The 13,919-nt window shown below is 36.3% G+C and overlaps 1 protein-coding gene across 2 annotated transcripts; it reads left to right on the top strand.

Annotated features, from left to right (window-relative positions):
• Window positions 1-1,588: 1,588 nt before the first annotated feature.
• zgc:92664 (uncharacterized protein LOC436695 homolog) lies at window positions 1,589-8,072 on the top strand. Of its 2 annotated transcripts, XM_053510712.1 has the most exons (6): window positions 1,589-1,783; window positions 1,988-2,082; window positions 3,133-3,234; window positions 3,832-4,052; window positions 4,186-4,290; window positions 6,618-8,072. In XM_053510712.1, exons 1-6 carry the CDS (start codon window positions 1,763-1,765, stop codon window positions 6,680-6,682), a joined length of 609 nt encoding a protein of 202 aa, XP_053366687.1. In that variant the 5' UTR covers window positions 1,589-1,762; the 3' UTR covers window positions 6,683-8,072. The 2 variants fall into 2 exon arrangements, with proteins under 2 accessions (XP_053366687.1, XP_053367151.1); XM_053511176.1 differs by lacking the exon at window positions 3,133-3,234.
• Window positions 8,073-13,919: the final 5,847 nt, after the last annotated feature.

Raw genomic sequence — 13,919 nt, 5'->3', positions numbered from 1 at the left:
GTATGTAGGGCCAGCCATGAGATAGCGCCTCTGGAGGAGACAGGTTTAAGGAGTTGCAACAGCGGCCGACCATCTAAGCCATAACCCGCTATGCTCTCTAATAGCTAGGTCAGTCGCATGCGTTGTGTCTGTATTATTTAGATTAGTATTCAATTTAATAATTAAACCTGTTGAGGACTATGTGAAATGTGTTCTGATCAAATGTGACGTATGTGCTCTTTAAAATAAATTATTTTATTCACACTAGCCCCAACATGCTGTAGAAAGGAAAATATTGTGTGCTACACAAGTGTCTTCAATGTGCCTATCATATTTGATCACAGACCAGGTGGTGTTTTTCCTAACTAGTGTAAATTTCACTGTCTTAACTCAAGCTGAATGAAAAACAGTCCACTCTGCCAAGAGTAATTTCATTAGAAAAATCTACATTGTTTTTACATCATCTAATTTGTATAAATGTATAGCTACTTAATCAGCAACAATATTTATTTATAAAATATTTTAATTCCTGGAGAATTTATCCTAAAACAAATCATCTTTCTTGTGCTTATTAAACACAATCAGAATTTATAGTGCAGTTCTTAAAAATTTGTTCGATCTTGTGAGTTCTTATTGCACACCCTGCAAAGAGAACTTACAGGATCGAACAAAACAACTGTGTGGTCATTAGAAAATGACTTGTTAGTGGGTGTTGTTAGCGATCAGGAATAATGCTTCAGTTTTGGTAGGAGGCATAAAGATTAAATTTTGCCACAATGGAAAAGGGACATGTGGTCTGATATGAGTGCAGGTTGACCGTATTCCAGCGTGATGGTGTATCAGGGTAAGGAGGGAAGTGCATGAAATGATGATAACATCATGTATAATGCTGTCCAATTTACACGTCTCTGGAGGTAATGTCATAATTAGGACTAAACTGATCAGAACCCTATTGTAAGTCTTCGGGATGTTGGGTTTATCAATTTTGCCATCATAAGTACAAGATCGCAGCCCCCCCCAGAGAAATGCATACAGAGTTGCATTTAGAGGTAGTAATCACTGATGTTGCATAGGGTTGTCAAAACAATGCTATAGCGAATTGATATTGTAGACAAAATTCAAGTAAGCCGAACAAAATGTTATATTGTTTAACTTTCTCTTGTGGCCAGGCAGTTTATATTAACACAGATTGCATTATGTTTAACCTATTGGTTAATTTGCGGATTAAATGTGTATAACTAGCATGTTGTAGTTGCAGCTTTTATACTGCAGAGGGCATTTTGAACTCGCGGAAGTCAAATAAAATGCCACTGTAAACGATGTTTTCGTAAAGAAACATATTTCATAATGAAATTCTAGTGCATAAACTAGATTTTATGTACATGCATGGGGCGACTTTTATGCTGCTGTGTTGAAAATTACATATAATATGACCCCTACGCAAGCACATCGCATTACCGCTGGTTTCTAGGTACCGAAAAAGAGTGCGCGAGAAGCTCTCGCGCTGCGCATTTTTAACGCAATGTTGACGGTTTTAAATCACTAAAAAGATCTGACCAATCATGGACTGCGGTGGAATTTTGACCAATGAGCAACGAGGAATGGGAGCGGAACCTTTATGGCGCACTAATGCCATTATTTAGTTGAAAACATTAGTTTATTGAAGGAGAAAATAATAAAGAGAGTTTTTGCTTCAGAATTAAACCTCAGTGTGATTTAATTAAACTAAACGGGGTTTAGAGCACTGTTTCACTGAATCAGCTGGTTGAGAGCAGACGGAACAATGACCTCGGCATCAACAAAGGTACTCAGTGCAGGCTAATCAGCGCTGCTCTTATGTCATCTTGCTCATTGCACTGCCTTTTTATAGACCGTGTTTCTACTATAGTATGTGCAGCTTCTTATTCAGCATGATTCCTAATAATTATTATAATAAACCAGCCAGTCGTGCATACGTAGAGCTCTCTGAAGCTGACTTTCTGCATCTCCACTCTGTGTGCGTGCACAGGTTGGTGAGATCTTCTCTGCAGCAGGAGCTGCTTTTACTAAACTAGGGGAGCTGACCATGCAGCTGCACCCGGTGGCGGACTCGAGTCCAGCAGGGTGGGTAGTACTGGAGGAGAAGACACTGATTTCCCTAACACCTGTTTGTTGTTTTATGAGTCAAAAGTAATCCTGTTTCTTTGGAGACACTTTTTTTTTTTTTTTCTGTTTTACTAATGGCTCATTTCTTGAACAGGCACGTTTACTGTGTGTCATCAGAATAACACTGGAAAATAACACCACATGCTCACAAATGATACTGCTCAGAAAAAGCGTGTAAATAAAGCGGGGGACGACGACAATGGGCCTAAAACTGAAGCCTGTGAAACACCAAACTTTGCTTTAGTAAATGCAGAATATGCTAATTTAAATTTACCTACTGATAACAGTCAGTCAAATAAGCAGCCAGAAGAGGGCCATTTTCCTAATCCCTTCGACATTTTCTAATGAAGGACAATACAGTACACACTCATTTACTTTAGTAAAACTACCAGTAATTTGTTTTTGATAGACTTCAATGTTTTATTTCTCTTGAATTTTTTCAAAAGATTAGCATCTCTGTGTGCATGGAGTTTGCATGTTCGCCCCATGCTTGGTGGGTTTCCTTCCACAGTCCATAGATATGCAGGTTAGACTAATTGCCGTTCCCAAATTGCCCCTAGTGAGTGAATTAGAGCGCGAGTGTGTGTGCCCTGCGATGGATTTGCATCCTGTTCAGGGTGTACCCTGCCTCATGCCCAAAGTCTCCTGGGATAGGCTCCAGGTTCCCGCGACCCTGAATACAGGATAAAGTGATATAGAAGATAAATGTGTGAGTGAGTGTCACCTTGCACCCCAAGGGGCTGGGTCTGTGTGCATAGTGTGAGCATGTTCTCGCAATGCTTGGTGGGTTTCCTCCCACACCTAAATTGCCCATAGCATATAAAGGCGCATGTAAACATTGACTGGTCCTACCATAGTTCCTACCCAATACAGTGGTCACCATTTAGCCTCCAGATGTTCCTAGATGGATGGAATAATAATGTATAGATTTTTTTTAAACAAACGATTTTGTACAGACCAGTCGTCACACCATGGGGCCTGTCCCCTGGTTGCTGTCTCTCCTTGCAGAGCTAAATGGACGGACACAGAGATTGAGATGCTCCGGTCTGCTGTTAGGCGCTTTGGTGACGACCTGAACACTCTCAGCTCGGTCATCAAGAAGCGTACAGTGTAAGGAATCAGGTCTTTTTACTTTGCCTTACTTTCTATACTGGTCCTGATCGTTATTGTCTCATAAAGGAAGCTGCTATTTTAGTCATAATGCATAGTAAAGTTTTGCATTGGAATTGTGAGAGGAGCCTTTTCCTGGAAATTGGAACAAGTTTTGTAAAAATTCAAGAGAAACAGATTGGTTGTATTTGTTATTTTTATTTACAATATGGGGTCTTGGGTTGTAAACGTTAATTTTTACGGCTTACTACTAGTGCTGCACAATTACTGCATAACAATCTCATTCTTTATATAGACCTATGCAATTGTCTAATTGCTAATGGCTGCAATTTAATGTAATATATTCAGTCAGGAATTAATGTAATTAAAATCTTTGGAGCACCTTGGAAGTGCTAAATAAATATAGTAAAACACCCTTTAATGTACTCATTTGTGTTATTGTACAGGCTAACGGCAAAAATGTTTAAATAATAAATGCTATAAAATACTTGCATATTAAAGCTTGAATTGCAGTAGTAGTCTATGTCAATCGCAGAGTTTTTTTTTTTAACAAATCTGCAGCCCTGCTTACTACAAATCTTAATGGTCTATGATTAGGGCACAAATCAAGACCACAGTGAAAAGGAAGCTTTATGAAGACAGTGGAGTTCCTTTGTCCTCTGACTCACCAAAAAAAGCTACCAAGAAGGTCCCAGTTGCCATGGCTCCCCCTCCACCACCCACAGTTATAGCTGTGCCAACATCTCAGGTTGTGGTTACGTCAGGCTTACAGGGTCCTTCTGCAGGCTCAACTGGCATCAAGAAGCCGAAAACAGCAGGTAAGGATCACCATGTTAACATTTCAGGAATCACATTTAGGCATTCCTGATCTTTTTTCATTAAGGACATAAGTGTCATGGTTATGAATTTTAATGACATGAGTGAAATTAACATTATTTGTATATCTGACAGATGTTACTCTCAGCGCTCTGAATGATTCAGATGTGAACAGTGATCTTGTAGACATTGAGGGACTTGGTGACAGTTCTGCAACAAAAAAGCTTAACTTTGATCAAGGTACGAACATATGCTCAATGCTTACTACAGGAAAGGATTATAACTCCTAATGGTAGGGGTAGAGAAATTCACCTAAAATTCGTGAACTTCTAGTTACACAAACTTCTTCCATACAGAGCCGCAAATACGTCTAAATGACATCGGTTAACTTTTCCTGCTTAACCATTATTGATTTTTTTGACATATTGGTGGCTATAAATAAGACCAAAACATTTTAATGGGGATTCTTTTACACCAGAAATTTAACTTTTTTTAACTAATGCTACAGACTCTTTAGAGATAATGCATTTTGAATTAATAATTTCCTGAGCCTTAGTCATCCATGACCCTGGCACTGTTTTTTATTCCATAGACCAGTGGTTCTCAAACATTTTCTGTCATTCCCCACTTAAGGTGGTGGGCGAATTATCAAGCCCCACTTGTCAACAAAATGATACAGAAAACGGCCAAGTTTACTATTTATTGAACTATCAATTTTTAAACCAATAAGATCAAATAACACCAAGTTCAAAACAGATAAAATACATGTGCAATTGTTATAACAGGCTTACTTTGTCACTTATCTAGAGCTTTCTTTCAAAGAAGTTGAGTGGCTTATTAACGTGACTGGGGTGTGTAGTCTCTAAGTGTCTTCCTAATTTGTTGGGTCTCATGCTGTCTGCTGCCAGCGGTTTAAGACACATAACACACAGAGATCTCTCCTCTGCCCCCACCATCCCCACCATGAATCCAGGTGCAACATAGGCTTCATCACGTTTTCCTTTTGGCTGGGTTTTTGGTTGATTAGGCTGATGGTGCTAAATCCCCTGCTTTTTTGTGGTCCATGTAACAAATGTATCCATTGACGTTATTATGCTTACTACACACTGTACGCTACTGACCCGGTGTTATGCTCTAAAATGTGATAAATAATTTATTTGTACATTGACAAACCCCTGCAAAATAAATGTGCCATAAAATAATCATTTTTGGGGATTTGTATTAATCGTCTCGACGAGGGTCACGTGTCTAGGGTTAATTATAATAGTAATAATATATTTGATAATAATAAACCTTTAAATGTATGTCCTAATATAATATTTGATAAAGATTATGTAGGGGGGCAATCCGTGGCAGGGGGGCATTTTAGCTCATAACCCCTGTTTGTGACCGCGGTAAAGTTAGTTTGATATTCGCATCTCCGAATTCAATAGCTGCGTAAATAAACCTGCAAATAAGATACCCACATATATTTCCTCTCTACAGTGTGTTTAAGCTACATCGTACTTAAATTATACATGTTTAAAAGCATAAACACCATTATTTTCTACAGCGCAACGAATGATTTAGGGATCATCGCTAAATGCAGCACACCAACAAAAAGGATAGAACAATATTGATCTTCCCTTCTGTTCAGCGCCTAAAGGATCAAAAAGCAACTTTGTTACCACACTGGAAACTAGAAATGCCAGACTAGTACTGCCTGATAAAATATTAATTTTAACAAAAATACAGAAACATCAGCATATACATTGGAATAAATGAAATTACATATATAATACCGAATGTTTCCTTATATATTGTTCCTCTGGAATTAACATGCCAACGTTAAACCGTTATTGTTGCGGTCACTATGGTTCCACTATTCTCTGATGTTATTTTAATTTACTTGTATTAATGATCCGTTTCTTTGTGTGTCATTATTTAGTTTCGAGTGTCCGATAAAGAAAATAAAGATTAAATAAATCAATAAAGAAAAGCATGAATTATAATAGGTACTTTCCTATTATTTTCCACTAATTCCCTCCCATTCATTGCGCCCCACCTGTCATGTCTGTATTCTCCACTAGTGGGGCGCGCCCCACACTTTGAGAAGCACGGCCATAGACCAATTATTGGTAGGTCCTCACCACTGCAGACCCGGAACATCCCACAAGACCAGCTGTTTTGGAGTTGCTCTGGCCCAGTTGTCGAGCCCCAATCCCCCCCCCACACACACACACACACACACACACACAGGGGCCAGTTTCAATTCTTTACACTCTTACGTGAATTTGTAACATGATTTGACACATTGTTTCCATGATTCATTTTAAGTTTAATATTATATTTATTTGTGTATACTTGGATACAATGAAGTTATGAGTTACTGCTTATTTATGCAAATATCTAATCAGACAGTCACAACATTTTATTGGCCTATCTATCCATCCATCCACAGAGGGAGAGAACATTATTTCAGAGCAATGAAACTTACTAATAACCATCATTAGAGTGTATTTTTTTTAGTTTCATTAAAAGTAGCCAATCTTATGCATCTTTCTTTCCCATTTTTATTTGTCTTACAGAAAGTCTCAATCTTGATTCAAGTCTCATCATGAACTCCAGTGACCTGCCTCTCCTGTCCCGCTGAACCTAGCTCTCTGCTCACAATCATGAACTCTTTAAAAAAAAAAAAAAAAAATACAGCAGACTGGGCTGAACCTTTACAAAATACAGTCTAGTCCAGGAATCAATGTTTTTGCTTGGTAGAAGGATTCTGAAAGTTGTAGGTTTCATGCAAGTCAAATTTGTAAGGTAGATTGCATGCTCATTTAATTTTACATTCATTATTTGGTCTGTTTAAAAACAGTCTAAAACAGGTCACCCATGTCTTACAAATTGTCTTGTCTGACAATAATGTTTATACTGTAATTACTAATATTCTCTTATAAATTCATTTTAAATACAATTTTTTACATTGGTCTTATCTAAATGAAGATACACCTTTATTGCATTAATTTGTTTTATTAAGAGACTGTTCTTTTGTCAAGTGTCTTTGAATACATGATAATGCTATTTTTCTGTACTGTCTGTCTTGCTGTCAGATTATTTAAATTTTAACTAGATTTTGTTTATCATCAAATTGACGGAACTGCATGCATTCTGCACATGACTGTGTTCACGCTTTGCTTAATTTGTTTGCATAAAGTCAGGTTTTAAAAACATATACAATTATCTATTTTTAAAAACATTTTCGGAGTTTGAAAACTGTTATATTTTCTTTTTTGCAGACAGCCTAACCTTTGCTCACAGGGAACAACTGAGCAGACATAAGCAATTTAACACAACATTTAAATTATTTATATTTTTGAAAAGATAATCTGTGCCAGTAAACTATTGTTTTAAACTCAGCAAAGTGCATGAATTGATGAAAGCGGGGGTGGGGGAGTGTACACTTGTACATCTGGTAAGCCTGAATGCAAATTAATTTTATACCTCATTTATATCTAATGTTCTACATTGAAAAAAAGTTGGAGCATACACTCTCAATTTGGGGTACATAACTCCCAGCATGATCCACAGACAATGTGCATGGCAAAACTGTGGCTTCAGGCAACTCTGTCACATATACAGTACATAAACTTAATGTTGACTTGCCTACTGAGTGCTAATCATCCCAGCTATGAGTGCCACTGAGCACCCAATAAAATAAACCAGAAACCACAGTCCTTGCTAAATGCAGTTGTGTGACAAATATTGAATGACAGACAAAAGATAAAATAATTTTTGGATTTAAAATGTATACAAGTTATACAGGAACATATGCCTGCTAGGGCTATTCTCTATAAAACATTCCAAAATAGTCACATAAAGACGTGACATATACATATAAGGAAATAGACATCATTTAAAAATCTATTTTATTTTTCATTAGAATCCCTTATACATTTCCTGCATAGTGTATTATCACAGTGACCATTGCATAATCATAGAATTTACATTTTATTAAGATGTGTAAATAAAATCAAACTTCAAAAGTGTTTAAATATTTTTATTTCGTATTTTAATGTGTTTCTTTTAAAGTACAAATATAAACAGAAATCATTACGTATGTATAATTATTAATTACATATATCTACATTCATTTATATTATTGACACCCATATACAGGTGAATAACACACTTTAGCCTTCAAGGACATGCATTTGTCCTGTCAAGCTTTATTTTAGAGAGATGAAGAGTGTGTCTGTCTGACGGGAGCAGCACAAAACATACTGGCAACCCAGGGAGAGGGCAGCTGCCAATATTGATGTGCTGCTAATGTCAGGCACACAGAAACAAAGCTGCCGTCATGAGTGTGTGGTCTGGAGAAGGAACAGAATGAGAGAGATACACAAAAGGATTTGTTCTTTGTACCACTTTATTTATTTTTTAAAAATGTAGGAATTGCACACTAGAATATATCTAGTGATTCATCACATATTTTTTTCTGAATAATTTATATTTCCTTTAAAACAAGATTGTGATGATCAATTACATAATCATTTATTTATCCTGTGTTATTTAAAAAAAATACAGTTTGCTCTGGTCAAGAAGCCAGTGTGACCTAGGGTTGATGTAACAGTCTGATCTCTCCAATTCCCTACACTACCTAGAATATCAACTCAGATTTTACAGATATTAAAAGTCACACAGTGACACATCCGTGCAGGGGTTGCAGAATCACCAGTGTCCCAGTAACAGCACAAAATGATCTGGAAATCAACATGGGAACCTGCAAACCATGATGTGCTGCTACAGAGCTTTCTGGCCTGCTCATGGTACTCGAGGGAGATGCTGGCACTCCTTTGAAACATCCGGAAAAAAACAGACCTTATTTTAAGAAAAAGCAAATTGTGTTCATCAGTACTCCTGTTTATTTTTATTTATTTTGTCTAAACTGTTGCTAAATAAGTCCAACTGTGGGGGAACATAAACGTGAAACTATGAGGTGGACAGAAACAGTTCTGAATTTTAAGCATATCAACTTCACTGCAAAAAAAAAGTATTTAATATGAAATGGGCAACTACAATCATTCTGCTCTGGAGCATATAAAATATGATCATATAAAAGGCTGAATATTTTCCTGCCACACTAATAACAGCCTTTTAAACTAAACAAGTGTCTAAAAGTGCATAGTCAGAGTGGATGATAGAAACATGAACAACAAAATGGTGGATATAAAGAACAGAAAATAATCTCTATAAAAAGGTTAGAACACAAAACTGTGTGCGCTAAAAAGAAAAATAATAAAATACAATTTTATTTGAAGCTAGGCAATAATTTTTCAAATAAAAAAACTACAATGCACTTTTATGAGAGCATCATGGTAAATATTTTTTTATTTAATTCAATGACGATTGTCATTATTATTTAAAGCTGTCATAACTAATTTAAAGCAGCTGAACTGATGCTAAATTTTTTACTAAAACAACTATATGTAAATTGTAGGATTTAGTATCCTATCCCCCTTTAGATACATTTATTTTTGTACATGTTAAATAAGTAGCAGCAAAATTGCATTTTCAACATTTTCAATTAGATAACCAAGTGGCTATTATATATCAGTTTATTTTCTTAATTTATTTCTCTAGTACCGTTCCCACTGATACTATGAAGTTACACTCAATTCTGTCACAAGGGCGAAGGGAAAAATTTAATACATAATTTGATGTATAAACCTTACTAAAGAAATCAATAACAAAAGTATAAAAATTACAAATACCAAAAAACTATAAAGAGGAGAAAAAGTCTAAGAGCTAAATAAAAGAAATTAAAACCTATTTAATGGGACATAATGATTTTTTTTTTTTACTACACATGTTGAAAGTATTACAGAGGGTAAGTTATAAGGTCTGAATACAAAAAGGAGAACAGGCCAAAGATTAAAAAAAAAAAAAAAAAAACATTCTTAAAAGGTGTGACCATGACAATGAATCAACAGAGAAACAGAGTTGACAGAGAATAATCAGAATTAACTACTGCAATGACAGAAAAATTTAATTACACTGCTTTTATACAATTAAAGCAAAGTGGCAGCATTAAAAGGTGACCCAGCTACAAAGAAAAAAAATTGCAGTGTCTTAATTGAAGGGGGACCATACATTTTTTAAAATGTATTTCTTACATAGAATATTAACTTTAATTTATTCTTAACATATTTCTTAGGTTCAGCTGAAATATACCTGAAGTTACACTTTCTATTGCAGATAATCTTTGTTAAAACTTGAGAAATATTGAAACACTACAGTCTAATGTAATCAACTGTTAATGGACTTTTTTAAATATTGAAACACTACAGTCTAATGTAATCAACTGTTAATGGACTTTTTATGATATGGACATTTTTTTTTTAGGAATACAATTGAAAAGTAACATTTAAAAAAGCCTAAGGTACTTTTGATAACACCCTATTTGCAGTCTCAATCGAATGATCACGTCAGCACAGCTGAAGAAGGCATTCATTTTTTTGTCTACTCCTGCCAGCTGTTCGCTGAGAGGGAGCATACAACAAAAAGCACAAAAATGGGAGATCAGGAGGCGAGAGAGAGAGAGAGAGAGAGAATAAGTAAGAGATTACAAAAAGGTGCGGAGTGAAAGTGAGAGAGCGAGAGAGTGCAGAAGAGTGCGCGTGTGTGTGTGAGACACACAGAGAGAGAGAGAGAGAGAGAGAGAGAGGGAGAGAGAGAGAGAGCACAAGCCCACACTTTCACACACCCTGGCCTAACTTTTACTTACCCATTCAAACCAGGGGCCATTTTGGTTAAGCTTTGAAGCAGGAACATAAAAAGAAACTAACTTACCCTCGGCCTTTATTCTTCACCCTCTTGAGCAACTGAGGAGAGGTGAAGGTGGCTGATAATCCCAAAAGGAACAACACCAGTCGTCCTCTGAAGTCAATTCTGCACCTGGGAGGGAAAATTGTTTAAATTAATTACTTTAAATTAGGTATAACTTGTTTTAGTCTTTTAAAAAGCCAAAAAAAATTTTTAAGACAGTTAGCACTATCTTACTTAAAACTAGGTAAAAGACACCAGTAAAGGGCTGTAACATGCAAATATGTAAATTCCTTAAATATAAACAAAAAAACATTAACTAAAAAAGCTAAATCTATTAAAACAAATTTGTGGCAAAATATTTCAAAAAGGAAAGAAAGCCTCACATACATATATCAGTTGGCATTCCAAATCTTAATTTGAGATCAAAAATACACCCACTCGTCTAAGATTGGGTCTCCCATTCCAGGCTGGGGTTCCAAGAGTAAAATAAGTCCCTAAAGCTTTTGTCCCCCACCATCTATTTTCAGCCCCTAAACCCTTTTTCTCTCCCTATTCTTTTCCAGACCAGGAGTCCATGCAGTGTGCAGCCTCTGCTTAGCTGTAGCTAGTGAGGCTGCCTGAGGAACTTGGTAGGCATAAAAAGCAGGGGTTGTAGCCTTTTTCCCGGGGCATCACTTTCTACAATTAAAATGAACATTTTTGGGCGACTGGAAAAATCCAAAAAAAAATCAGTATGTCACCCGTGGGTCTCTTTCGAAGGGTGTAAAATTTGGGGACTGCTGCTTTAACTGTTTGCAGGAAAAAAATTAATTTGTGGGACTTAGTGTGTGGAGCGCGCCAGTGCTAGCAGCTCTCGCTTGCTTGATTTCTTGTACCCTTGCCAAAGCATTCACACAGCCAGCAGAGAGAAAAGGAGGGAGGGAGGAACAAAAGAAGGAGCAGCCTCAACTGCAGAAACATGGGGAAAAAGGGAAACGAAACAAGAAAAAAAGTGTTGTGTGTATGGCGTTTTTTTTTTTTTTTTTTTGCCATTATGTAGGAAAAGTTTTACTACAGTCTCTAAACTCGTGTGTCTTAAAAACACATTTTTTCATGGACCTTGATTCATTTCAGTCTATACCATGAAATAAACTAAAAATGCAAGTGCAACCCGGGGAAGACAAAAAAAAAAATTAAAAACAACCTAAGATACTAAACTTTTTGATTATAATTTTAATGTTGTTTTCATAGTTTCATCTCAACCTGGAGTTTGGCTGTGTGTACCGGCACTGTGGGCTGTGCTAAGAGCGAGAGACTAGGTACAAAAAGTGGAGAAAATGTTGATCTGGTTCCACAGATAGCTTTACTGAGAAAGACAACTGGGCTTGAACAGTTGCATGCGCACACACGCACACGCAGCCATACAAGACAAAGACCTCTGCGAATTGTACATTATGCCAAAAAGCAAGTTGTCGAAGTCACAATCTCATACTGTGAAAGAGTACCATAAACAGGCCATTAGTAGTTAAAAGATCAGCACACAACAAATCCGGCAATTTAAAGCAAAATTGTTGCCATCACACACAATCTTGCTTTAAAAATTACTTAACCCCCCCCCCCCCCCCCAATAGTCATATTGACTGTAAGCTATATTTTATACGTAGATATACATTTTTAATCCACTCCATATGAAAATATGATATGATTGCACTTTAAAAACAAAATTATGAATATGCTGCAGGGGTGCTATATAACATTTTAAAATCAATTATATAAATAAGTAATATACTATCTTACATTTCTTGCATCATCTCATTCTGCTCAAAACAGGTCCTCACTAAGCCTCAGTAACCACACACAAAAACAGGAAGACTAAAAACAGTCCAGAGAAGGAACAGTGTCAGGCCCAGGGCCTAACATGAGAGGCATGGTTAAAAATTAAGCATTATCAACTCAAGCAAAATGAGGCACATTATGAGAATGCAAATGATGACCCTAAAACTCCCCTGATTTTTCATAGGTTGTAAAATGACCAATTTTGAGGATAAAAGAGAAACAAACTAACGTGTCACTGCTTCAGCATACATGCTTATTAATTACTGTGGTAAATTCCAGCTGTGATGGAGCATTTTATATAGCTTATATACAACTACATTTTTAAAGCACAATTTTTTTTTATTTAATAATGATTTAATATGCTATCCAAATAGTTGCAGCAAAAGCAAATATTAACAGTAAATCAGTTTCAGATCATGAAGTGTAATGCACAACAGTTAAATGTAGCAGATCACCTCAAGAAAAAAAAAACATGAGGAAACATATTGAAATACACAAGTCCTGATCACATACATTCACAAATCAGAATCACTTCTAAACTCAGTCCAAAGACATTACAATCCTTGGTAATATATTTACCAGACAAGGAGAGTTCATTAGTTATGAAAAGAGCATTTATCCAAATCCAAAAACCATATTAAAGCCGACAAATTAGAAACCAAACCAGGCAGACTCACTATACTCACTGTGTGTTCTTCTTACCCTTTTCTTAAAGTCCAGAAGTTCATGAAAGTCCCCAATCAGTCATATGCCTCTTCACATGCACTTACACACATACACACTGCAACACACCACATACTGCTCATAATTTTTCCCCAAATGACCCATTTTATCCCCTTCCCCTATAATGCATGTTGTTTGATTTAATGTCTCTTCTGCTCGATGACCGCTTATGAGGCAACACAAAATGTCTTAACACTAATTATACCTGCCATGCACTGATGTAAGCAAAATCATCAATAAAGTCTAATAACAATAAAATATTTTAAAATCGCAAGACCTAAATAAAGTTGATTAAGCTTTATATATTAACAAACAATCTGAGCTGGTGGTGGGTGGGGCTGCATATATATGTATCTATCCAATTTAGTCGCAAAAAGACTGAAATCTAAATAACTGGCTCAGACCCACAGTCCAGCTTTAAGTGATTAAGTGCTTTGCACAAACCAAACTGTTTATAGTGGTTGTGCAAATAAATAAATAAAATAATAATCTTTAAAAAGTGTGGGGGCGAGGGGGGGGGAGGATGGGGG

This window comes from Clarias gariepinus, chromosome 1 (genome assembly GCF_024256425.1).
Source record: "Clarias gariepinus isolate MV-2021 ecotype Netherlands chromosome 1, CGAR_prim_01v2, whole genome shotgun sequence".
NCBI lineage: Eukaryota > Metazoa > Chordata > Actinopteri > Siluriformes > Clariidae > Clarias > Clarias gariepinus.
The sequence above is the reverse complement of the archived record's forward strand: the minus strand, read 5'-3'. Positions and strand labels throughout refer to the sequence as shown.

Bases quoted from the DNA above. Each gene is read 5' to 3' on its own strand.
- zgc:92664 (XM_053510712.1), top strand. From the start codon at position 1,763: ATGACCTCGGCATCAACAAAG. The intron at 2,083-3,132 runs GTGGGTAGTACT...CTCTCCTTGCAG, and splicing joins GCGGACTCGAGTCCAGCAGG to AGCTAAATGGACGGACACAG. The intron at 4,053-4,185 runs GTAAGGATCACC...TATATCTGACAG, and splicing joins CAAGAAGCCGAAAACAGCAG to ATGTTACTCTCAGCGCTCTG.